The sequence below is a fragment of the Simochromis diagramma genome, unplaced genomic scaffold (genome assembly GCF_900408965.1).
Source record: "Simochromis diagramma unplaced genomic scaffold, fSimDia1.1 OVJJ01000159.1, whole genome shotgun sequence".
Lineage (NCBI taxonomy): Eukaryota > Metazoa > Chordata > Actinopteri > Cichliformes > Cichlidae > Simochromis > Simochromis diagramma.
Window position 1 is genome coordinate 2,377,595 of NW_024387197.1, and position 27,699 is coordinate 2,405,293.

General features: G+C 38.2%; 1 protein-coding gene across 1 annotated transcript in view; it reads right to left on the minus strand.

Moving 5' to 3' along the window:
• Positions 1-25,756, minus strand: part of slc4a5a (solute carrier family 4 member 5a) — a 35,550-nt gene extending 9,794 nt beyond the window's left edge. The window contains exons 1-13 of the mRNA XM_040050166.1: positions 25,544-25,756; positions 23,358-23,487; positions 20,677-20,837; positions 16,643-16,795; positions 15,818-15,931; positions 13,440-13,495; positions 11,733-11,890; positions 11,552-11,639; positions 9,479-9,633; positions 9,049-9,177; positions 8,262-8,436; positions 3,407-3,540; positions 1,589-1,860 (exon numbers count right to left, since the gene is read on the minus strand). Coding sequence (XP_039906100.1) covers positions 1,589-1,860; positions 3,407-3,540; positions 8,262-8,436; positions 9,049-9,177; positions 9,479-9,633; positions 11,552-11,639; positions 11,733-11,890; positions 13,440-13,495; positions 15,818-15,931; positions 16,643-16,795; positions 20,677-20,837; positions 23,358-23,487; positions 25,544-25,667 — 1,849 coding nt within the window. The 5' untranslated portion in view covers positions 25,668-25,756. The remainder of the gene's footprint in view (positions 1-1,588; positions 1,861-3,406; positions 3,541-8,261; positions 8,437-9,048; positions 9,178-9,478; positions 9,634-11,551; positions 11,640-11,732; positions 11,891-13,439; positions 13,496-15,817; positions 15,932-16,642; positions 16,796-20,676; positions 20,838-23,357; positions 23,488-25,543) is intronic.
• Between the last annotated feature and the right edge of the window lie 1,943 nt (positions 25,757-27,699).

A 27,699-nucleotide genomic window follows, 5' to 3' on the forward strand; every position in this document is an offset into this window, starting at 1 on the left:
ACTTGGTTGTGCATTAGCAACAAAAAGTTTAATTTGAGCCTGAGAGGGTTAAAAAGTTGCTTGTATTTTCTTGCAATACTCCTGTACTGATTTTCCTAAATCATGCCTCTTACATCGGGGGGGCTCCAGAATTGTTCTGTATGCGTGGCCACATGGGAGGCACTAAACATATTGAGAGACAAACAGAACTTTCCATTTTTATTATGCCGCTGTCAAATGTAGGTTACTTGAAAAAGATGGCAAAAACAGAAAGAAAAGAGTGATATGCCTAGTTAATTTCCTGCTATTATAGCTGATATCACTGAAAATAGGTACATATAAAAAAACAATTAAGATTTTGAAATGCATAAAAATCTGCTTTAATTGATTGATTGATGAAACTTGTTCAATAAAGACAGATAAGTGTTGGATCAGGTAAGAGTGTGAACTGTTGCCTGTCTCTGTGTTGGCACTGAGATGCACCAGTGATCTGTCCATGGATTGGCGCCAGCTTTTCTGCAAACTTATTACATTATTACCAACATAGGACAGCCTTACCTTGACCCGCCACCACGCCAACCCCTTCCCGGTGGCGCCCCTGTCTGCCTCCCCCAGACAGTAATACTAATTATAAAGACTAAAACGGAAACTAAAACTTTGCATTTTCAAACAATAACAATACTGCTGAAATGACTACACTAAATCGCAACCAAAAGGTGAAAATGAAATAAAAATAAATAGTAATTAGAAAATACAAAACTATTATAACTCTACTCCAGATATCATCACAAGTATGGTTATAAAGAAATGATGACAAAGACATCCACAGACCTATTATAGTGTAGTTATTTGTCAGTCCTCTCTGTGTGATGTTAATAGTTGTAATAAGTTGCCTCCAACATATGCTTGATATGCCTGTACAGCTATAGATGGTCAAAAACAGCTAAAACAGTATAATTTAATCTTCGGTGTGCTAAATAATGTGGACCGGTGGCAGCTTAAAATAACCACAGGAGGCATCTGCTAGGAGACACATTAATGATGTATGCCATTAAAGTGAACGCTCTGTCAGTGAGCAAACACTGCAAAGGAAACCAGTGGACAAAAAAAAAGATCTAACATTTCTTTGTAGCAGGCAAACGTTTCATTATTACCTGATCGACTAAAAACTGATGCGCATTATCACCTCGACAGCCATTCATTTGAAATCTTTTTTCTGATATACGTGAGAAATTAGTTTTAATATTTTAACTGTGAAATAAGTACCAAAGCTGAGATAGATAAAATTCACAATAACACTGAGTGATAATTTCTTTTCTTGTCAACAATCAACAGATCTTGTTAATAAATCCTGCTTCATGACCCTATCATGAGCCCTATGCATAATTAAAGTTATTTAGTTTGCTGTACTGCATTTATTCACATATTGTCATAAGTAATAATTAAACCAATGAAGTCAAGACATTAAAGCTGACGGCATTCTCAAATAAAGCTGTTGATAAAGTGAACACACACATGCGTTTGCTTCTGTAATCTGCCTGTCATGTCAGTCCAATGAGACTAATAATCCCCCTTTTCTCTCTATCCCTGAGTCAAGGGGTGAACTCACTCGGGTCTGGGGCCAGGCACTCGCACTTGTAGGTGGTGACATAGTCGGGCTTAAAGTCTGTGTTGATGGGATAATATTTGAAGGCGCCCACCATCTTCTTGATGGCGTCAGAGATGAAGATGAAGGATATAAGGCTGGAGAAGCCCTCCTCAGTAAAACGCGTCATGTATTTGATGATGTAACTGGCATCTGTAGCTACGAGGATGAAACACTGTAGGCACGAGTGCATGCCGATCCACAGACGCAGCTCCATGTAATCTATGCTGTTGCTCCTGTGGAAGCGACAGGTCAGAAAAACAGGTGGGAGCAATGATGAATTTAGGCACAGAACACAAAGCTATCCAGTTTTGTGCAAACAGTACATTATCTGTGAATATAGAGCAGCTTGATGGGGAAAAACAACCGTGCTTGGAGTGTTTACAGACAAATATCAAGGCTTGAGTCATCAAACACATGATATGTGTGAGCAAAATCACCAACTAAACAAGAAGGACTCGGTTTGGACTTCTTATCCTTCCTTCTTTATATCATCATCTTATCAGTCACATGCACAAAATAGATCTATTATCGTGCGTATATACTTTGCATGCATATAATTATAATTCTTTCCACAATTAAATCTACACAAGTTTAAAAAAGTTTTAATTAATGTTTTTTTTTAATTTATTACATTCAAACTGGTTATAATTCTGTATATTTAAACTGTTGATTGTTTTTCCAATTTTTTTCAGCTTTTACACAGTTAAATGTGATAAAGTTAGATAAGCATTCATGTGGAAGCCCACTAATGTTATTTAATCTTTGAGAAGGACCACTGTGTCACTGCATCACGCCAGCCCTAATGGCCATCAACAAGCTGATATTCTGACCCATGAGCGTTTATCAACGATTACTACATTATTACATGCATCATCTGCACGAAGGCATCGGATCACACTCATTGTCAATCTTTATCTCACCTTTAAATACAGGTGACTACATTTTTCACATCTGTCATGCTGTCTTGTTAACAAACCCTCTACATACAAACTAACATACTGAAATCTCAAAGCTGTCTCTGGAACGCTGGCTCTGTATAGGACCACATTTTGCAGAATCCTCAGAAAAATACAACACCAGCTAAAGCGCTGGTATTTTTGGGCGCATCAGTATGTATCAGGCTGGGATGTCATCTACTTGACCTAGTTTGTTTCATGCAAACAAATATTTCGTATAAACAAATATACCTCTTGGAATTTTTCACTGTGACAATAAAGAAAGTTTGATTTTTGGTTAACATTTTGTTTTTGTTCACACTTAAAAATAGTTCACTGTTTCAATACAAACACTATGTAGCAGGCTGTGTTTACATGTATACTCTGTGGTATCAGGGCTGTCAATATAAATTGAGGTAAGTACAAGTGATTGCAAAGTGGATTTGAGGGTTGGTATTTAATGGTAGCTGAACTCATTACTTCAGCAGAACTGCAGTCAGAGCAAAGATCAGAACGGCAAAAGCGCTTCTCTGGCTGTTTTCTGGTTAAAGTAACCAGCAAATTAGAATCAAGGCATTAATCCTTTTTTTCTTCATCTTCTTCTTTCTGCAGCATTTCAGAAATTTGGATTTGCATTCAGCCTGAAGTAAATAAAGCCATACATATGCTCCCACATACTGCACATAGCATTTCAACTGAAACTCTTCAACCTAAAATGATTTTAATGCAAACCGTAAACATAATAATGTGGTGAGATGAGATGTTTACTCCTGACATTACTGAGGTCTCTTCAGAACATGAACCTTCCCAGTATATAAATCTACTATGCTCTAAAGCAGCTCACTTGCTGAATTCAAACAGCAGCTTTTCAAAGATGAGGATGGGTCCAGTGGAACTGAGGATGATGAGGGGCTGACCACCAAAGAAACAGAAGACAGAACCAGCCAGGGCTGTACCCAGGAAACTCTCCATCACACCCTGTTGGCAAAGAGAGAGAGAGACAGAGAGACAGAGAGAAAGAGAGGTAATAGGGTTGAAATAAGTGCTGCTGTGGAATGAGATTCCCACACCAATTTGTGAAATTAACAGGTGACTAAAAATCGCAAAGTGTTCTGTTGCTGATTAAGACAGCAATTCAAGACGAGAAGGAGAGCAGAGTAACAAAAAAACAAAGACTTCTTTGTGTGTTGGTGGGAGAAAGGTGATAGCAACTGCTGTGTTTGAGAGCATTAGACATAATGCAAAAGGCTTCACAGGGAAGCAATATAGGCAAGTCAAAGCACTAATCTGGAGTTATTTCTGCCTGGACCTGTGTTTTTGTCTATGACAGTTTGTTTTTGAGTGGTGCAAAGATATTGATGCTTAACAAGAAAAAAGAGAACAGCTCACAATGAACTAGAACATATCAGAAAAATCAACACATGGATGGTCAAAGGAGCTTGCAAAGTAAAGCGTCTGGACTTCTTTAAGTTGCTTGAAGACGTTTCACCTCTCATCCGTTCTAACTTAGAACTGAAGAAGCTTCTCGGATGAGAGGTGAAACGTCTTCAAGCAACTTAAAGAAGTCCAGACGCTTTACTTTGCAAGCTCCTTTGACTACGATGACCTGGATGACTGAGAACCTTCACAGACAACACATGGATGGCAGCTGGACCAGATGGCATCCCAGCACAAGCTCTCTTATATATATATATATATACGTTCGATACAGTGCTTTCGGTTCGGTACGCATATGTATCGAACAATACAAAATGTTTAATTTATTTTATCAACTTTTCTTCTGACGATGCTGTCTGTGTTGAGAGCTCAGTGGATCTGCGTTCGACTACTCCGCCTAGGCTGCATTGTCGAGCGCAGATCCACTGAGCGCTAGAAATTATTTTGTTGTTTCTGCAACATTAAATTTAAAAACAGTACTTTTTTTTTTTTGCAAATCTCTTTTTATTAGCATTTTTTCCTTTTTAACAAACAGAAAGTACTTAAAGGACATTGTAGAGTAATCATAAAAAGTAAAAACAAAACAAAACAAGACAAAAAAATAAATAAATAATAATAATTATAAAGACAAAAGGAGACAGTGGAGGAGTTACAGTGAGTAGGAGATTAGTTCAGTCACAGAAACCCCATTTCAAGTTAGAATTTAATTATGAAATAGAATAGAATTTAAGATTCCTATGTGAAACCAAAACTTTCATATTGAAAATTTGTAGAGATTAGGACGTTTGTCCACATAAAGGACAGTAATATCGGTTTCCGCCACTGAACCCCTCATACAAATTATATACAGGTCTAAAGATAAAGCACGCATATAATAAAAGGGTTACATCCATAAAAATCCAAAGAGGAATACTTGTCGTTGTTGTTATACTTTCCAGATCAGAGCCAATTAAAAACTGTACTTTTTAGTTAAAATATATTAATAATAATTGTAATACATTTCAAGAATTTAAAGTAAAATTTGTTCACTTTGTCATTGAACACTCTGGAGTTCCATAGTTTATTGAGTCAGTCTTGAGTGCAATATAATTTTGGTGTATAGATATTTATAAACAATAACGAATCTTGAATATTCTGACCTCATTGCAGTGGACTCTATTTACAAAGCCAAATACTCCAGTGAGGAGAGGTTCACATTAATGAAATAACAGAATCACTGTATTATGACTGTGCAGCAAAATGTAACTGATGATGGTGTCTTGTAGTTTCTCTCACATAACACCATGACGCACTGAAGTAGATTATCTAATTATAGACAAACTAAATTAAACAGAGGAAAACTGTGTCGCTGACATGACAAACTAGCTGCGTAGAGCTTAAGACTTAATATGTATCTTACCTAACTTCATAAACATGACACGCAAATTATGCTCGAACTTCCTGAACCCATTGATTTTAATCTACTGCTGCTACTTGCCTGTGTTTACATGTGTTGCCTGCGCTTGCTGCTCCGCTTCAATGGCCAGTGGATGCATCGACAGTAGACTCATCTATGAGACACTCAGCTTGAAATACATACGACTTGTTCTGTAACTCTAATTTTCCTCTCTATTAAAACACTACTCAATTATCACTAAAGGTCACCAGTTAACATTCCAGGTAACCTGGAAATCCGTCCTCCGCACATTGGCCTAACTACTGATTAGGGGAATAGCAGGGATCATTCTTCTTTCTGCTATTTTTTGGTGCTTGAACTACTGATGTGATTAGCTGACATTAAGATCTGATAGTTTAACCTGGAATGTCTTCAGGAACGGTTCTCCAGGTTTGTTCAAGGACACTGAAAGCTCTTCTTTGGATATTGTTCCTTTTGTTCAATTTTCTCTTAAAATGATCCCACACTGCCTTAACAATGTTCCAGTAAGGCCAATCCATGGCTGACATTATTCCATTATGCACTTCTAAGTATGCTTGGACAGGCGGTGTTTGGGATCGCTATCATGCTGAAAAATGAAGCCGGTGAAGATGGTGAATCAAAATCAGACGGCATTTGTCTGCATTCATATTTTCATCAACACCACTGGCTGAAATATAGCTCCAAACCATGACAGAGCCTCCACTGTGTTTTACAGATGGCTGGATATTGAAAGGAGAATGATTTGAATTTGGATTTATAATGACATAAGATGCGTTGCCACTGAATTTCCAGTTCTCGTGTAATTCTGTATACCTTCCTGTTTTCAATGGCTTCTTAAAGCCACCTTTCCACTGAGACCATTTCTAATGAGGCTTCAGTGAACAACAGTTGCATCAACCGAAGGGCCACATGTGTCAGGTTTTTGCTGTTCCACTGTACTGTACATTCCTGCAAGACTGAAGATACATAATTACAGTTAAGTTGTCTTTTTTACACTCTTATAACTCTGCATTACATCAGATATTGTGGATTTTTTTTAACAATAATAAAAAAAATCTGAAGGCTGAGCCATCTTGACAGATCAGAACAATAACGGTGGCTCTACAGTAATATTAAATAATTCATGGCCAATGCTGTCAAACAGCAGTGCTGACAGCATCACTCTCTTTCATAGCATAACATAAAACATACATTGCAGAATTTTCCACCAGGTTCTGTGACCACTAGAAGGCCAAAGTGCAGCTGTTTCCTCATTCACAGGGAGCCAGAACAAAAACACAGAAAATCATTCATCTGCGTCTTGTTGTGCCGACATGACAAGTGACATCACAGCCAGTGTTTCTGTTTATCTGGTCTCACCGTGCTCTTCTAAAGGCGTTCTGTTTTCTGTGTTTTAACTAATGTGACTGTGTTATTGTTGAAAACTTAATGTTAGTAAATATGTCTTGTTGCCAGCCATCAAAATGTTAAAATTATTTTTTAAAGACTTTTTACAACCAGGTTCATCAAAATCACAGACAATTAAAGCAATCAAAGCAAGGTGCAGTCTCCAGGCCCACACAGACGTCACTTACCTTAAGTCTCCCTGCAAGATCAACTTTTCTCCATCGCAACAAGAATTTTGAAAACATAAAAACATGTGATAACCTCTTATTCCTATAGGGTATCATTAATGCCATCACTATAAATTAAAAAGGATGTTTCTCCTCATATATAAAGAGCATTTCTATATTCAAACGACAAGAGACGAGAAACAGAAAAAAAATGTTTGTCAGAAGCTTTCTACCGGTCAGATAGCAGCTCCACCATTTTTACGATTTTTAAACAATGTAATGCTTACATACTGTGGAATTGTACTCAGTTGGAGTTCAGTCCCTGTCTAGACTTAAAGGCTCTCTACCTTCCTTGTTAAGGAACTTTATTAAGGGGTTTAAAGTGACGTTAGCTAAGTACATCAAAAATAATCTGATCATCTTCAATGAAATTACAGGAAATCTAAACGTCTGCTTTGAGGAAAAAACATCATGATGACAAATAAATGAAATGTCTTTTCAAAAACAAAAATCACAATTCAATTCCCCTAAATAACACCAGTTAATGTTATAGCATTTACTCTGTTGAACACAGGCAACAATATACAGAACTTTTTGTATATAGTTAGTTATAAGATTAAGAGATTCAAGATCAAACTCATAGAAAGAAGGACTGAGAGAAAAAGGCAGAACAGCATGAACTACACAGGCACAGCAATGTGCTAATAGCAGAGAGATGTCAAATATGACGTGTATGTTTCAGAGTTTCTGATATTTTGATTCAAACTTAACAAAGCTGTGGGCTGGCTTGGGGGATGACTTGCTTTAATGAACAAGTTAATGAGGTTGAAACTCCCACCAGGCTTTGATACTTCGGGAAAAGGATTAAGACCCCGACGATTTCAGAAATGGCACCTACTGGATTTAATTGGCCCCTTTTATGTCAAAAACTGTGAGCTTGTGATTTTGCCCCATCTGTTTGGGCTTGTTTAGGATCTATAATAAATTACAAAAATAAAGATTTATTGTTCAAATCACTGATTAAGTCTAATGCTATTTTCATCCCATAGCAGTCCACAGACAGAAGGGAAATAACAAACAAGAGACGGCTACGAGCCACAAAGAGCTGTTTCCCTGGTGATTTTGAGCAATTGTCACAAATGCTGTGATTTAAATAAACGATGCTTTGTTTTCGATGCTTACTATCGATCTGGGTAGCTCGAATTTTCTTTCCAGCAAGGTAGTAGCTGCAATGCACTTCAAACAGTGCTTTCTCCAAATGTACAAATCGTTATTACGGCACTCGGCATTACCTGGTAATTGTCAGTGGCGTCCCCAAGGAGCCCACCAAAGGTGATGGCATTGGTGATGCAGCCTAAGTAGATGAAAAGCACAGCGGAGATGGACTGAATGTGGAACCCTTCGTAGAAATCACTAGGGAACCATGGCAATTTCCTCTTTATGTCCAAGTACAAACCCCCACAGAACCTGTTGCACAACAACAACCGACACAGTTGGTTAGGATGCTTCACACACTCCGCCTCTCAGCATGTCACAGTATTTTCTCTGAAGCAAGAAAGCAGAGACTATATCCATGAATCACTTACACAGTGATCTGACATCTATACTTGCAGGCAGGAAAGGTCACTGCTTGTCGCTTTTAAGTCTATTTTGTCCAAGTTTAAAAAGTCACTTCTGTGCTTTGACTTTGACAAAGTGTAAGCACTACTTACCACTGAAACCTACTCTCTCAGGCTATCATTGGCAAATTGGATTTGGATAAAGCCATATTTATCCTTTTATAGAACATTTTCTACTCTGAAACAAAACAAGACAAGGAATGTTCCATTTTCTTTGTTTCTTTCTTTTTGCAGGCACAGCTGAAACTGGCAATCCAATACTGTCCATTTTACATTAGTTTAACTTTTGTACCTACAGCCACGCTACTCATAAGGGAGTATCGGCATTTTTTAGGACAGGTGTGCTTAAATAACTTGCCCATTCTGCCAAATTTTGATAAGGCCATATTCAAATTCCCAGAGTCTGCTTGTGTTTAGTCTAAACCTCTCAGCAGTTTGCCACGCGGCCCGGGCTGCCTACCGTCCAGTGAATGCCAGCTCCTCTCCAAGCTCATGCTGAACTGGCATCTCCTCGTCTTCTGCCAGGCCTCCTCCTCCGCCAGCTGTGCCATTCATCTGTCCCAGCTCATTTAGGGAAAAGACTGACTTCCTGCAAAGGACACGTACATGCCACACATGTGAGCAAATATGAGATTTAAACTTTTTTCACATATATTTATTCACTCGAATGGTCTGTCTATAAGCTGTTTCAACCTTGCAAACTGGTACTTGCTGACTGAAAGGCACAATTTCACCCTTTCTTTCAGAGAACATTTTAATTTTCTGTAACTCGATATTTCGACCTAAACGATTTTAGTATAGTTTGCAATTGCTCTTGGCACATCGCTCATTGTTCAACTACAGCTTTTTGACCTTTATATGTATTACTCAGGCGGTTAGACATCCCCAACCTTTTGTCAGCCGAGGGAACCTTCTTAGGCGGCTCAATGCGGATTTTGGGATCCCATTCCCCAGGTGGAAGCACAATCACTTCGTCCAGAAACTCATCTATTCCTGCAATAAGATCTTCCCGATCTCTTGCCTTGTAGGCTACGTCACTGAAGAGCTGGGAGGGAGGAAGACAGAGAAATAAAAGAAAAGGTTTTACGGTTTCTCTTGGTAATAGTAATAAGTATGTACTGCCCTAATAAGCTGTGTTTGCCTGTCACCTTTGATGGAGACATATTGAACATTGGTTGTTAAGGCTATATTGACATCTGTCCTCAGCTGGATTCAATTCAAGAATAACTGCCAGTCAGCCACTAATCATGCCCATAGAGATTAGTGTGCACAAGCATTATATGTTTCTAAATAAGGCTGTATCAACAACAGGGGGAAAAAAATCAAGCAGTGGTTCTAATTGGCAGTGAAAATGTTCTAATGGGCACTGGCCCCATTCAGAAATCTTTTCCAAATAGTAGATGTGGTACTTTATTGATTTTCTCCATCTAACTACACTTCAAATAACTTGGTTTTGATCTGTAGAACAGTCATTAGATGCGTCAGAGCCCTTTTTCGCGGTGCTGCCATGTTTTTTGGTTGAGTTAAATCAAGCTAATGACTGCACAGGCTATTTTCTACATAGGACAGATGCTTTACAGTTAGTTGTTGGCACATACAGTAGTAAAACAACTTCAAGCAAAAGGACATTTTGCCATTAAGAAGATTACGAAAAATTAGCAATACAGTTTGACTGTAATGCTAATGTTATAGAGCCAATGAATGTGTGTATAACCAGCACTATTGACTCTGTGTAAGAGAACGCTAACATAAGCACAATGACTACCTTAACATGCTTAAATCTAGCCGGTGCAGTGGTGTAAATGCTCACCGTCTTAGTTAAACATGCTAATGTTTAGCACCAATCAGAGGTTAATGCTAATGCTAGTTATTATTATTGAGTAAATTCAGTTCTTTACAGCAAATAATAATTATCAACTGCACAAACTGTTCTACTGAAAGGACAGGACATGGTCAAAGTCATCAAAGTTAAGCCTAATAACTGAACATGAGAGCCTGTAGGAGAGAAGCACGGCACTCAAAGAATCCTCAGTAGAAATCTGTTAATATGAGCCAATCATGCTATTGCAATGACGCATACATAGAGTTTCATGACAGCTGCAGCTGTGTGGTGGCAGAGCTGTGTACCCATAGGTGTGAATGTCCAATATCTTGACTGGTACTATTAAGCCATGTATTACTTAACAAATTAAGTTATAAAAATAATTGATGAAACAATTAGTTTAATAAAAAGGTTTTTTTTGGGTTTTTTTTTTTTTTTTTACTAAAGTAGGAATTTGAATGTTTTTACTTAATGGAATATTGTCTGTATTACGGGAAGAGACTGACAGCTGCTGAGCTAATCTTGGTTTTTGAACAGGTTTAAATAAAGCGTTACACATAAACATGTTCTGCTCTTAAATTTGACCAGCACTGCCTTGTCAGTGTGGCACTAGAGGAGAGATTGAACTCCTATTGAGATGCCACATAATAATTGTCAATACTCAATAATAGGTCAGCTTCATATTACCAGCCACAAACCTATAATCATGTTTTAATTGTGGATGGAAAATGTGCTTCTTTTGCACTCGGACTCTTTTAAAATAACAGCCTGTCACTTCCTTACTGTTTGTATCTGCTATTAAAATGACACACAGTAACTTAGTGACACAACACAGAATAACAGCTCAAACTGTTTTCAGGGAAGAGAATACTGCTGCCATTAGAAAACAATTAACGACTCATTATCCAAATAGAAACCCCACTTATAGCTGATGCTTAACAATCAACATCACTTCCAGACGTACTCCAAACATAATGCTGGACATGCCAGTGAACGCTGAACATGTCCTTTACAGGAACTGTGAAGAATCTTTACATTTATCTTTGCTCAGGTTTCCTGAGAAATGTCAGCGTCAGATTGTCAAGTCTAATGAAGAACGCATTCTATGGAAGGATTTTAACACACAGTGACAGGCACTTACATCATCCACCATTAGAGTTGCTATCGCTCTGCCAATCTCATTATAGGACTTGGCCTTTCCTTGGGGCCCCAGCAGAATAAACAGAAATCTGTAGAGTGAGGAAACAAATGTGAGGTATGTTCTGGGACTGCAGATGTTTGTTGTTGGTTGGCGGGCAATGACATATTGTAGGGATTTTTACCTGGTGGGAACAGGGACCTCTGTTAGACCTCCTAGAGTTGTAGCTTGGGCCAGGCGAACAAACGCCACAAAAGGTTTGTTGAGGAAGTCTACCTCGCCCACTAAGACATTGGAAGCCTCCGCGTCTCTGGGGATCTTCTTCATGAATTTATTTTTCAACTACAGAAAAAAGGGAGAACGCAGTCCAGCATTATCGTGTCGGCATGGTAGAATATGTGTAATTCCTACATGTTATAGACTTTGCTCTGAGGTATTCATATTTCATTTTACATGTTTAATTGTTTTGTTTTTGCATCTTGTGGCAATCTTCAATTTCCTATACGTATTACTGTCGCGCTCTCATAGTTTAAACTGAACATACAGAAAATAAACTTCTTACAAAATCATTTGTGTAACTTTAAAAAAATGTATTAGTCTTCTATTCTCTCATGTATGACACCAAATTGAAAATAATATAATAATACTGAACCAGCTGTTTAAGTTTATCTTATAAAGTCATTTTTCAGTTAGGAGGATGTTAAGACAAAGACTGCTGTAACTGAGACGTGTGCTTTTATTGTGACGGTGTTGGTAGGTGTAGTGATTGGATCTACCTACGGGGATCATTAAAGTTTCATTCTGTCATTACAGTCTCTCAAAACCCGGCAGATTAGCCCGGGAGGACGTTTTTTAAATGCAATCCTGTGTAGTTAAGTGGGCATAAAATCCTTAAAGAAATGCACACAAACAATCAGAGAGGCAAAACAATTGCCTGCGACCCGAAATGGTGAACCAGTCTGACCTGTTTGATTGCATCTAAAGGTGTGGCAGGAAATTGGACTGATGCACAATAACACAGAGTAGTGGAGAGCCTTTTCAACAACACATAACCCGAATCTGTGGCTCCACGTGAGAGCAAAGCACGTGGACTGATGGACCGACAGTGAAATCCATCTTTTTCTCAGTGCCAGCTCAATATCGACACAGAAAATGTGGCACACACAAGCGCAAATACACACTGTAACAAAATGAACAATCGCTTGTCCGTTGTCACATGCGACCGATGTAGACCTCAAAATAGAATTTGAACAGCCAGCCAAATGATAAGTAGAGCCCTCGGAACCGGACAACCAGTGCTGGCCCCCCTGCCGACTGTCACAGACAAATTTTGTGGCCCACATAGCACCCTTTAAATTCTCATTCATTTCTTTTATTTTTTACACGATCCCTCCCAGTGAATGACACATAATCTGACCTGTCAGTTACAAAGCCCTGTAGCCTAATCGAAGCGACATCAGCACGCCTTTGCAGCGGCACTGGCATGCATCGCCAGGTTTAACTCCCATTACTGCATCAGCTTCACTAATGAGTGAGTTATGTGTTTGCACACTCTCTCTGTCACTTGATGTCACCTCAGCGAGCAGGTGCAATGAAAAATTGATGAGCGATGAAGAAACAGCAATTCAATACAATGAAATGCCTTACTGGTAGGCAATCTGTCCAATAATGAAAGGCAACAAAGTGGAAATAAATGTATCCTCCAGAGATTCCCTCAGTGTAGACAGATAGACATTTGCCAGTAGAAAAGACAGGAACATGAATTTGGTCATTGTCAGGATCAAACCAAAGCCACACAACTATAAAACACACTTTTTAAAAAGCCTTACGCATGTGAAGGCTGTATCCCTGACATACTGAATGTAATGAGCTGGTTTCAGTAATAACTCACCTGGTCTGTGCTTGGAGTGTCCGCAATATCATTCATACTCCTACTCTGGGCGTGACCTGTGAGGTTGGGATAGTTATACCATTATTACTCTTTATATCCACCTACTTGGAATCATTTCAGCCCTGAAATTGATAACTGGCACATAAATTCTATGAGATAAAGCTATTGGGTAAATCTTCACAGTCTAATGCACTACAGATGCCATAAAGTCTTATTTTATGATGTTCATGCATTTTGGAAGTAAGGACAGAAAGTATGTTTTTAGTTTTGTCACAGTTAGTGGTGAGGTTGTAAAGGCTGTAGTATATTGTATATAGTATAGAGCAGGGGTGGCCAGCTCTAGGCCTCGAGAAACGGTGTCCTGCAGGTTTTAGATAACACCCTGGGTCAACACACCTGAATCAAATAATTAGTTCATTACCAGGCCTCTGGAGAACTTCAAAAAATGTTGAGGAGATAATGTAGCCATTTAAATCAGCTGTGATGGATCAAGGACACATCTAAAACCTGCAGGACACCGGCTCTCGAGTCCTGGAGTTGGCCACCTCTGGTAGAGAGTGTATTGCAAAGTTGTAGATCATTGTAATGTATTTGGAGATCATCATTTTAAATCAGGAAACAGTTTGTCTTTTGTATTTTTTGTTCTTTTGGTGCTACTTTTCCCATTTCCTTCACTTTCAGTTTAACCACACTGGGTATAACTTGTAGGATGATGTAAGTCTTGGAAATCAATCTTTAAAAAATCAAAAGTAATTTCAAGTTGTAGCACAAATCACCAGCTTTATTTAGCTGAAGATGGGGAATCTCTGAGAAAAATCACAAACTGAAACTGTTGAAACGAGATGTTTGTTTTCTGAACACTTTTTCTTGTTATTTTCAGTATATATACTGAAATATATATATATATATATATATATATATATATATATATATATATATCACTATTTGAATTCTGAATACTTCAGCAGCCATAATTCTTGTCATTAGAGGTGGGAATCCAGGGGCTCAATACTATTACGATATACATTCACTACACTGAAGGATAATTATCTATGGTGCACTATGTGATATCCATGTAACTGAAAAAGTAAAAATACCTCTAAAAATCAAAAAAGCTGAATTTATTGACAGTACTTTTGTGTCAGCATGTGTGTGCATTTTACTGATCAATGAAATAATGCGTCATTTCAGTTCATTGCTTTCTGACCTGCTTTCCCCTCCTGTCCACCATTTTCCCCATCATCTCAGTTTCATCTACACTATATTGTCAATCTCATTCTCTTATGAATGCCACCATATGAGGTCATTGTCATGGCGGGGTGCGCCGATAAGTTTCGTTTACAGGACCCAGAAGCAGACACTGAAAGACGCTGAAATGAAAACTAAGAAAACTGTGAACACTCAGAAACTAAAGGACTAAGAAACTCAGTGGAAATACTATGACAAAACTATGAACACTGAGTAAACTATGATGAAACACTACGGGGATGCAAACAGACAACCTGACAACGAAACATAGAAAACAGAGGACTTAAATACACACATGAGGTGATCAGGGGAAGTCGAGACACATGAGGAAACAAGTGACAAGGATGAACATAACGATGCACAGGAAATGTAAACTCAAACACAATGACATGAAAACTGGACTTTCAAAATAAACAGGAGAACATGATGAGGCAGACCAAACAACACTGACACATGAAACATGAAACACAAAGGGCAGGTGGGACCAAAGCCCAGGGAAAGGGGAAATGAGGGGATCCAATAACAGCACTAAGGCTGAACCACTTAGGGTTTTTTTGGGAGCTAGATGAGCTAAATCCCAAACGATAAATGGCAAAACATGAAGCCTCAAGTTCTAACTAATAATACAAAACAAGAACTTAACATTTCCCCATAAATAAACAATATATCATGAACTCAAAATGCTGGGTCACAGACCCAGCCCATGACAGTCATGAAGTAGTCACTCTTAATGTCTATTTTTTCCCGTCCTTATTTATGCTCAAGAATCACTAAAGAGCAAATTTTCCATGTGTTAGAATGAAAATCCAGAATTAGGAGAGATGGCTTTGACAAATCAGTATCCTCTGAGTACATAAATGTGCTCAGAGGATACTGATTGGTCTGTAAATATGAGCTAACAATCTGAGCTTGGTGTCCTGAATTTATTTATTCAGTCTTCACATATGCAGAAATGTTAAACAGCAATCTACAAGTGAAACTATAATGTGTTATTTGGAGACTGTAGGATGATACAGTTATGGTTATATAGGCTTTGACTCTTCACAGTGCTCTTAAAACAAGGAAAAATATAATGACTTTTATTTTGAAAAAACATCAACCGGCTTCACAAGCCAAAACCTGACACTCACGCAGGCGGCCATAGTTGGCTGCTGGCTGCTGCTTTATTCGGAGGTCCTCTGTGGACCTGTTGAAGTTGGCCATTTGCCCCGGACCCGTTCCACCTCGGGGTCCAACATTCCGATCTGCCATGGGAAGGGAAGCAGGAAGAGAAACACAACAGAATCAGTGATTGGAGGTGATGCTTTATGATTTATTGAACATGTGCCCTGTCTTGATGATATGTGAAAATGCTACAGTGGTAATTAACTCATCAAACATTAATACGTCCCCTGTGGAGGATATGAGCCTTGTTGACTCAAGAGTGTTCATTCATTCAGTGAGTGAGTTAAATATATGCATAATTCATTTCTCAGTAGCATCAAAATTACATGTCAGCCCAGAATGAAGCCAACGACAAAGAAAAAGAATTGCTATAATTAGGGATTCACAGTGTTGTTTCATGTGATGGCATTTCATAATGCTAGCTCTCCAACAATGTGTTTAATATTATCAGTCAGGGGAAACTCAAGCTGATGTAATACTTTGGCAGGTCAACTACCTGTTATCCTATAGACTAGGAATGAGCAATCAATTTTCCCAATGAGCCACAATTATGGCCAAATTATGACATCTACTCTTACTAGTAGTCGTTTATAATGAGATAAAATTAACACTGAGCAGAAATGAGTTCAGCTTACTGCTGCGCCTCTCCCCAACAGTCTCGGTTCATCATGTGGTCCCTTGAGAAAATGAATCACCCACCCCTGCTATACTTAGAATATCGGTCTCTCATGGATCATTCACACAGAGCTACACAGGGCAGGTCAATCTGTGTCACAAGTTGGGTCACTCACTGGTAGAAGAGCTGGACTTGCCAATGTCAGCTAAGGAACGGTGGATCGGTTTCTTGGTCTGGTGTCGATGCTTCCTCAGCAGGACAAAACTGATCTTTTCTCTGAGATCATGAGATATCATGCCTTCCTCTATCTGTCTCTCAATGATGTCATCTAGAAAAGAGACACAAAATTTCACATCTTAAGAGTTCCTAACTGGAAGTTAGAGTTGAAAAAGAGTTTCATAACACTGACTGTAGTCTGCTATCGTGTAATATAATGACTGCTTTGCATATACTGATGGTAAGTATAAATTTCTGTGTAAATTATACGTCTATGGTTCTGTTATGCTGTTTACATCCACATCTAAAATGGTCTAACTTGTTATTTGAAATGGCAACTTGTTGTTCAGTGTAAAAAATGACGCAGTCTCATTTGCCCCTGAGACTGGCTCATGCCACTTAGGAACAACGGGTTGTGCTTGTGCCTATCAAAGTGGTATGACTGTACACTATTATCATTTGCATGTTCTCTTAGGAGTCTGACCAGTGGCCACAAATTTTAAGCATGATTGCCAGCAGAAATGTACTCTTGTTACCATACGGCCATGTTTTAAATCTATCATTTGAGCTTTATAAACAGTAAGGAAATGTTTAATTGTCAATAAAAAAGCAATTTATAGTTACACAAAAAGCTTACTATAATGTGACTCCTTATGGTGGGCTTCTACGTGGTAGTCATGCACGCACAAGTGAATTTTGCGAATGAGTGACCAAAAAAATTGGCTCTTAATTAACAAGACGTCAGCTTCTGTGCCACCCCAATTAAACTAATGGTCTCAGCCTGATCAACCCTATAAAAATTGTCTGACTCTGCAGTTGCATAAAAGTTCAATTAAAAGAACAGCAGGATGCTTTTTATCATAGTGAGAGAAAGGCTGACAGCTATTGTGCATGAACAAGGAGATCAAATTAATTAAAGATTATATTCATACAAAGCAGAAGACAAGAACGAATTAGTCAAAATCATTCACCGTTTGCTCATTTTAAAAATCACAGTGTGCTAAAAAGCACACAAACCTGCTGCATTTGAGCTCTAGACAGAAAACCCAGATATATTAATAGCACCTTGGAAGGAAGTGAAGTAATCATTTCAGAACAAGATCAAATCACATTTAAAGAGGACAGGACAGCACAATGGACCAGCGCCACTGTGATTCAGGGTCAGGTGTGCTACTGCCTTCACCACCACTGACAAGACATTTTTATCTATCTGTGTGGGTTATTAGGTTATGTCTTGGGGAATACAGAGATAAAATATTGTGAAATGACACAAGGACAGCTTAAAATGAATTTGTATGAGATGCAAAATAAAAAGTGGTGTCATGTGAATTTGTTGTCTTCTGTTGGTCCAGATCACACAAATTTATACAAGAAGAAAGATTTTGGCCAGTAATGTGTTTAAAATTTCGGAAACACACCAACTGTTCTCTTTAACACAGAAAATGGTAAAGAAAAAATATTCAGGAAACTACGATTTCTATGCTGTACTGTGCAATAATCTTGAGTTGGGAACTTCTTTACATTTTGCTTCAGAGAAGCCAGACTGTTTTACTTGGTTACTTCTTCCTTTAATTTTAAAATTGTCTTGGGCAATAGTTCTCTGTTTTTCCCTTCAACCATTGTCTGCTTTTTCACTCATTTTCAGCCCAGTCTATGTATCTGACCATTTTAACAATGTTTTTTTCTTAGCTAAGTCATCTAACACTTACTTTTGAATTCAGGCATAAAAAAGACTTCACTAATAGTTAGGTAACAGACCTAACTCAAGGGATGAATCTATGTTTGTTACTAGCAGCCTGTCACTATTTGTTTGTTCCCATTTCTTTGGTTGAATTTATGAAAAATTCCAAAGCTAAAACAGTTTGACAGGCATAAAATCCAATTTTTGCAAACACAAGGTGAATCCCAAAGAGCTATTAGCTGAAAACATTGTGTATATATAATAAATATTTGATATTTATTAGCTTTATTACAGTATTTATTCATTTATAGATTATTCTTCTATAAATATATAAAATAAGAAGTTACAGGCCAAAACAACTATCTACAACAGAGCTGAACAGTATCTAAAGTCATGTCCTGAACAAATTGCAATAAATCCAACAAAGACCTGACACAGGACCTGAGAGACACTCAGCTGATAGATCTGCAATTCACTGAAGCTTTATCAGAAATGGTCTCAGTGGAAGGGTGATTGACAAGAAGCCATTTTTAACAAATAGAAACAGGGAATAAAGGCTGAGGTATGTCAAGTTACATAAGAAAAATGCAATTTAAAAAATTCTGTTTCAATAAGGAACAATAATAAATGTTTAAACATTCATTATTGTGAAGCATTAACATTGTGGAGGGTCTGTCAGCAAAACTGATGGAATTACAATTAATCAGATTATGATCCACTATGCTATGCTACCTAGAAAGGATGTGATTAGCAGCTGCTTCATTTTCCAGCATGACAATGATCCCCAACACACTGCCAATGCAGTAAAGACATACTTGAACACAAAAAGACACAACAGAACTTCCTCAGAGTCCTCAACATTACTGAAGCAGTGTGGGATCATCATGACATGTAATGAAACAAAATGCAGCCAACATCCAAAGAGCTTTGGAGTCTACTTCACGAAGCCTGGAGAACTATTCCCGGAGAATACTTAGCCTGAATTTAGATAAGCTTTCTTTTCTCTATGTAGAAGGATAAAGGTACATCTATACTATACAAAATCGTTAAAAATATCAATAACCATCTACAACCAACTACTACTGAGAAAAATGTGACCTGGTTTTGAATATCGGAGCACCACTCTTAAAACAATCTTATCAATCACTTGACCAGCGAGTGGAAAATTAAGGAAATATAAAAAGATCTGATATGTGCTAGAAAATGTTCCTGCAGTTTATTGAGCATTGATTTTTACTGAGAACTGGGAAACAATACATTTACTCATTGATTTTTTTCTTGTCTTTAACTGTATTTTTTTATACTTTATTGACTCCATACTAATGCATTTGTAGCTATACTTTGAGCTTTTGGATATGCAAAAGGGAAAGATGAAAAAGGTCATGATGCAGGGTTATTCATAAAGCAAGGGAAAATGATAAAGCAATTTACAGCTGTAGGTAATGTTACTGTGGCACTAGTTTATGCTAAAATAATAGTTAAAGGAAGTTATCGGGTGTCAGTATCAACAGCAATCTGTTAGTGACTAAGATGGTCATGAGAAGGCTTTCGCCAACCGGTCAGGAAATACACATTTAATGACTGGTGGTTGCCAGGAGATCACTGACCCGTGTCTGGACCTGTGCATTTGGGGATTAAGCAATTGATCTTACAGGAACTGGCATCAACCTTTACCAACCACATGCCAACTAGTCATGTAATAAATATTTTTTTCTTCCTAACCAGTGGTTGCCAGATGGTTGCAGACCAGTCTCTAGTCTCTAACTCACTTGCCATCACATACATGTGAGTAGTTGTGTGACTGCAAAACCTCAATAAAGAGGGTGTCTATAGAGGGTTAACTAATATAAATTTTACAAAAATGTCATAGCAGAGATTCATTTTACAACCAGGTTAACATTTAACATTCATTTTAACACCAGGTATAGGTGTTAAAATGAATCACCAATCAGTTTGTTTAGCAAAAACAACTCAAACAATGTTTCATTTTATAAAGTACAGCTGTTTCATAACTTACTAAAATTACATACTGATATTTTGATATACTTCTATTATTCACGCATTATTAATGTATTTGTTGTTTTATTACTTATGTGGAAATGGAGTATAATATATTTAGCTAATATGATTGTTAGTTTAATTATGTTAGCTAAATGGTTACAAATATAAAATATGTTGCAAAACCCCCCAAAACATAAAAAATACCAAATAGCTAAAGAGCTGCTAGGCTTGCAGCGCGCTTATTGAAAACAGTGAATTCTGACTGTTTATTCACACATAAAGACGTGCAGTTATAAATGTGAATATCTCACCAACTATTTGAGGCAGGGAGTAGCCGTCCAAATCCAGCAGCACTGTTCCTGTCTGGAGACATGTCCTGAGCTCAAAAAGACTGTGCAGGGACAGTGTGGACACATGGGGTTTACTCCACCTCTCCCCTCCCTCCTCTACCTTTTCCTCGAACTTCACCCACCTAAAGGCAGCAAGAACATGCAGAGACACAGAATAGGTGAGAATACAATTTACCTAAAATTTCATGTCTGGGGTGCTGATTAATGGTTAATGCAGAGACTAGTGTTCAAATCCTACTTGAGGCCAATTACTACATGACATTACTCTGGTCTTTTCCCCAGCGTTCCTGTCTTCTCTCCACCATCGAATAACAACAAAAGGCTAAAAAAGCCCAAAACAATTATTTTAAAAAAAAGAAAGAGAGAAAAGAAAGAAAACTCAACAGGGCCACTGCTTAGTATATGTCATTGGTTTTTGCAAGTTATTTTCATTTAGCAGGAGTCTCTCGGAGCAGTACTAACTACTAAGTAATAATCAGTACTGAGCAACATCACTATCCTAGGTCCAAGCCTCTATTTGCTTAACGCTGTTATTAGTGCTATAAATTTATAGAACACCATTAGTCTGATCTTTTAGCAGCTCACACCGTACACTTCATTACAAGGGCTCATGACGTCCTTGATAACAATATTTTACTGCCTTAATTAGCATAATCATTTCTGATGAGTTACCGTATTTAAGATATGTCGCTCTGATTAGCATACTCTTTTCAGATATGCTGACCTAATATTGAAATGCTTTTTAACATTTAATAGGTAGAGCAGTAGTACTACCAATTACAGATACCAGTTTCTTTTTGGTGACTCTACAATGTAATTTTGAGAAGTTGAAATTCTAATTGAATGTGATTCTAAGCAGAATGCAAATACAGCATGATGGCTTCTGTGAATATTCTAATTAGTACATAAAATTCCCATCCCTTATTGTTAGCAATACTTCTTCCTGTCCAGATTAGTTCTTTCTGTATCTTGCCCCACATGAGACCTAAAAGCAGCTTCAATCATCATAGATCAGCGGTCCCCAACCCCCGGGCCACGGACCGGTACCCGTTCGTGAGTTGTTTGGTACCGGGCCGCGAGACTTGAGACTCGGGTGTGAAATTTATGGTTTTCATGGTTTTTATCGGTTTTTATCGTTATTTTGTTATCGTTTTTTTCATTAACTCGGTTTTCCTGGGTCTTTTCACGTGTGTTATGAATAAATCTTCTTTTTTCGGTCCCGGTACTCGTTTTATTTTGTTGTATTTATCCGCAACACATTAAAGGCCGGTCTGTGAAAATATTGTCGGGCACAAACTCGTCTGTGGCGCAAAAAAGGTTGGGGACCGCTGTCATAGATGATCTGAGAAGCATGTAAAGGTGTGTTTGGGCTGAGATTTAACAAGGACTCTAAAAAATGATCTTTTATTTGTTTGTGATTGTGAGTCGATGCACAGCAGACTACTGGTTAAACAGGAGACACAAACAGGTTACTGGCTGCTGGTTTCCTTCCAGATATGCCTGAATGAATTTAAAAACCATATGTCAATCATGATCATGTTATAGCTTCATTCTGGGACATATGAAATACAAAAATTAAGGCTGTTTTGTAAATCTTGATCATATTAAGTTTTTTTTTTAAAAAAGGATAAATACTTAGGGTATGCTCATTGGTTTCACCACTAGAATCTCCTTGTCACAAAGTTCTTCTAAAACCAAAATCTTGAGGCGTCAAAATAGGACATCACATATCAACAGTTGATGTCACCGTAGCTAAATCCATGTTTCACACTGTGTTCCAGACTAACACGACTGCATTTTTGCTGTTTGTAGCCACTGAACTGGAGAATCTCTTCTTTGACATTTATTCACTACAGCACATTTAAATTTGGTCTGTGACATTTGTGCAAGATTTGCAATGCAAAGATATTAAGATTTTGACTTTTGTGTTGAACACTGCTGCCATAATATTGGAGTAACATAAAAAATAAGTTGTTATAACATAAACGTTCCCATATATTCATTGCAACCATATATGATTGATAAGTCACGACCTAATCAAGCATATATGGAAACTACATGCTTCCAGTCCATGAAATTTCCATAGTGTGCTCTAACCATGATACACAGACTCATGCACTAGATGTTCTCTAACAACAGATAGTGGACAATGGAAGTGATATATAACTCCTTTGTCTAATGCAAACCTGCAGTAAAACCTCCTAAGAGCCTGGTCTTGCATAAAGGTGCACAGGCCCAATCATGCTTTACTTTACTGATGATTTACCTGACACCTTAGCAAGCACAATTTAGAAAGCACAATATGCAATTTAAACCACCTCCATGAACAAGAAAGGCAATTTTATGCGAACCCAGAGAGCTGTGTTCAAGAAGGTAAATTCAATCATGATTTCAACATATTTTCTTTTCCAGTTTTCTAATTTTGAAATGTTGTTCCTCTGAAATTCCATCCCAACAAAATTCTAGTGCTGAATACACTTTAAACAAGCTATAAACCATGCAGCTGGAAAATTGTCCTTCATTTTATGTCGCAGTCGCTTTTTTTTTTTTTTTTACAAGAAGACATTCTAAACCAGCCAACCAGGAAAAGCACACAATTTGTTTTATATTTTCCCTCTGTTGTCTGTTTGAGTGTCATCCACCTGGCAGACTCCTTCCACTCTAGCTCGTCTCCTTCTCTCTGTAGAGTGTCCATCTCAGTGAAGAGTGTCGGTGTCGGCATGTCATCGTCTTCACTTAGGATGTAACGTAGCCGCTCTGCCGCTGGTGACACTTGATGGAAGGAAAGGATGTTTTTGACATTATTAGAATTTGTATTTGCTTTAAAAGACCCGAGGATCTTGCAAAAAATTCACCTAAAACATGCGACCGTTGTTTTACAGATTTTTTTTTTTGTACCTTTGTTTTGTCTTCATTAAATCTGCTACACAAAGCGAGTTTGTGTGGCTGATTTCTTTACAGCAAAATGACCATCCATAAAAACATGGCATCATTTACAAAAGTAGAACCCTCCATATAGACTTGCTTTTGTAATCACTTGTTTTACAGTCAAGTTACTGGTTTCAGCTAATACTTAATTACAATCTTTTCCATATTGTCAGTTTCTCTTCCACTGCAGCTACAATAGTGCATTTCCTTAGTACTTGAATCAAACACTGAAATTGACATTTCAATCTGTAAAGTGCAACCAAAGTTTTCACTTTAAATATTTTAATTGTCACCATATTTTGAGCATAATCATTCTGTTATTTTCATCTACTGTCCCAGCAGTAATGACTGTCATATTGAAGCCTGGATCACTCAGTGTTGCCTGATTACAGTTAGTCATTCACAACTCTACTGTGCTTCCAATCCATTGTATCATTGTATCTGCAGGGAGATTGAGCAGGACTCTGTGTTCATGCGTGGGGCTTTGGGGTAATGAGTTGCCAGCTGTGAATAGGGCTGCAAACCTATAGCCTGTAATTAAAATCAACAAGCTTTGTCTTTTAAACTACCATTGATCAATATTATTGAAGTTTCTATTGATAACTACTACATTTCACTTAAATATCTTTCGCTAGTTTTTTTTCTGAATGGCATGCGATTGTGAAATCAATACTGCAAAATCAAAGAATGCATTCTACCCTCCAACATTTGCTGTTTGATGTAGAGTACGATTTCCTTAATTCTAAGTAATGGATTACTATTTTCTCTCATTGTTTTGTTGTACGTCTTTGTCCATGTTCTTGTCCTCCAGCTGGCACCGAGTGCCACCATGTACAGAGGTGGCACGTGGATTCCAAAAGGCTGTGTTGATGTAAGCATACAATCAAGGCAAAGTAAACACCTCTGCTGCCTTTCCACTGATGGCACCATACTGATTTAAGAGAGTGGGCAACTTTCCTGGAAAAAGTTTTGAAAGCCACAGCAGCAGTGTTCTGCCAGACTACTTATTACTCAAACCTGAAACAGAAGGTAGCCACTCTCAGGCTGTGTCTCGGACTCCTGCTGTTCTTTGTTAAAAATGCTGGGAGGAAGCAATATGAAAGGCTATTTTTAAATGTTCAAATAAAAGACACCAATGTGCAGAAAATGAGTTATATATATGAGACGTAACTAAAGCAATTTCTGAAAGAGCACATGAAATTGTTGATAATGAAAGGCTCAGAGAGAGCTGGAGGAGCAGACTGTTATTTCAGCAACAAGGAGCACTCTGGCTTTTCAGGAGTGCTTCTCCTATTAAGCTGGGTCAACTTAAAAGATTAAAAAACAATAAAAACAAAAGGAAAAAAAGGATTGCAACCTGACGACATTCAATTGCAAACTGATAGCAGACTGACTCCATGTTATTGTTATATTGTTATAGCCTTCTTGAGAACTGATGATTGTGAATGGTCACAGACCTGGCCTCAGCTTTGAAGCAGTCATTAAAAAAATGAATAGTTCATTGCACATGTTTGCAATGAACGACAATCGGTAATCACTATTTCCCCAGTGGGACTGTAGCATAAGGAAACCTCCAATAAACTTCATGTTTCATGTTAAAAATGTGTTTCTTCAGTGCAAAGGTGACATTAAAGTATGTCACAATGACAACAACAGTCTTGTTTCCCATGATTTAATAAAGCTGTCTCACAAAGGGTAAAAAATGTCGTTTTCATTGATTGGTTAGAGCTGCCTAGGATCATTAAACATCTGACATGAAATTAGTAGACGCCAGCCCTCAACAGAAGAGTTCAGGCTCTTTCTCTTTCAGTGTGACAAAAGCACCTTTCCAGTTCAGAGACTGGTGTTTGACAGACAAGACATGTCACGAGTCATGTCATGTCTCTCACCGCTGACTTACTTGTACGGTTGATGTCTTGGAGACTTTGCTCTGCTGAATCCATGAGTCCCTCCTCCATATCTATCTCTGTGTACCGATCATGCTCCTGGTGTCTGTGGTGGCTGTAATGTCTGTCTCTATCCATATCACTACCCTCTCGACTAGAACGCCTTCGCCTGCGTTTACGTCGATATCTTCGAGCTACTGGCACACCAATGTAGATGGACTGATGATCTGTGGACAAATATATACAGTTCTTGGTCATAGATTGGAGAGTTCCAGATATACAGAAGGTGGCAATAATTTTTAAGAACAGGTGTCATTTAGAACAGATTTCTGTAACACAGGCGGTTGCAGTGAATGCTAAATGAACAGCTCTGAATTGGTTGACTGACAGCCAGCAACACTGGCAGATTACCTAATGAGATTTTTCATTAATCCCTCATACTCAGGAGTGTTTTAATGAATGTTAAACTACTATAACGAACAGAATAAATTATGTTTCGCAGCTCTTGTGTGGTTATTAACAACTGCAGCATGTTGCGATTTGTCACTGTTGACACAGAAATAAAGAAAATTAGGCCTATTGACAGTCACAGTCTCGTAGCTCGGCTTGCACAACCTCCATTTTGCAGCAAAATCCTGGATGATGTGAGTTTGATCATCTGCTGGCAATTTGAATAGTGCTGTAAAACTAATTGCACTAACTGCACACACAACTCCAGATGGAATCACTAAACTACAGGGAGACACAAGCCAATATTTGATGTTTGGATAAAGAACCTGCCGAGCTGCTGCTTAGTGTAAAGCTACACAAACATGCATACAACAACTCCCCAAAGACCCCCCAAAATACACACACACACACTGCTCATTTGCAGCACATTAACAACAGTCACCCACACAGGCTCTCAGAAAAAATTAAAAAGAAATTGAAAATTAGAAGTTAGTGTGATCTGTCATGGTAACATAAAAATCTAAAATGGGTAGAATGGCTTTCCCATTTTTATAAGCTCATGGGGCCAGTGTGTGATAGATCCAATACATGGATAGCACACAGGTACACACACACTCACCCTCCTCATCCTCGTAGCGAAGGTGAGAGACTCCCATCCCTCGGTCTCCATGCTCCATCCTGCTAAAGAGGAAGAGAGAGTGACAAGACACTCTAGGCAGACTGTGTGTGTTTGCTGTGTAATGCACAGTGTAAAAGTGCGCACATATTTATCTCTCGGGTTCCCTTTTTTAATCGAAACCTAACATGGCACTGTCCCCTCTGTACATATGTGCACGTGTGTATGTTGGACGTTGCTCTATATCTGAGAACAAAGCCTGCGGCAGCAGCCGAAGCCGCTCCTGTTCACTGACCTGCTTATTGAGTCACTGTGCGGATCAATGACAAAATAATTAAAGGGTGGCCAAGTCGATAGAATAAAGCATAATTAAAATAAATGAGAGGGTAACACACGTGGCATTGGATGCCACCAGCTGAGCTTAAAGGCAGCTTGTTCCTGTTGGTGGGTGTTGAGGGTGGGCTTTCCTTTATACATTGATGGTATTATTTAAAGTACTCCAATTGCAGGCTGTGAATGAAATTCAGTAATTACAGAATAATTACAGTTTTCAGCTTCACGGTCAACATTTGTTTGAGGAAACCAATCGGAGATCTCTGTCCAGAAGAGCGCAGTCCTAGGAACAGCTAAGATACTGCGCAGGACCCTCAAGCTCCCAGGCCTCTGGTAGAGGACCCGAGCTTGAAGGATTGACCGCCCACAGGGGCGAGTAGGGAATTTTTATAGTTACAATGTAACAATGTAACTTAATATGAACTTAATATGAAGGCATTGCCCCATTCTTCAGTTTCCTTAAGCTCAATGGAGCAAAGGCTCTTTCAGCATCAACAGATACGTTTGCTGGGTTAATAATATGTTAATATTTTTTTACAGCTGAAAAGCAAACTATTATTAAATAGTATTACTGGTTAAATGTAAAAAATAAAGTAAAATCTACTATCCTAGGAACCTAAACATTAGAGCTGATGCTGTATTAAGACAGCCATAATTACAATTTAAAGTTGAAATAATCAGAAATTTCTAAAGAGAGGGTTGGACGAAGGGAGTTGTGGAAATAAATAGATATTTCTATCCCCCCCCCATCAAAGCCCCAATCACCAGATG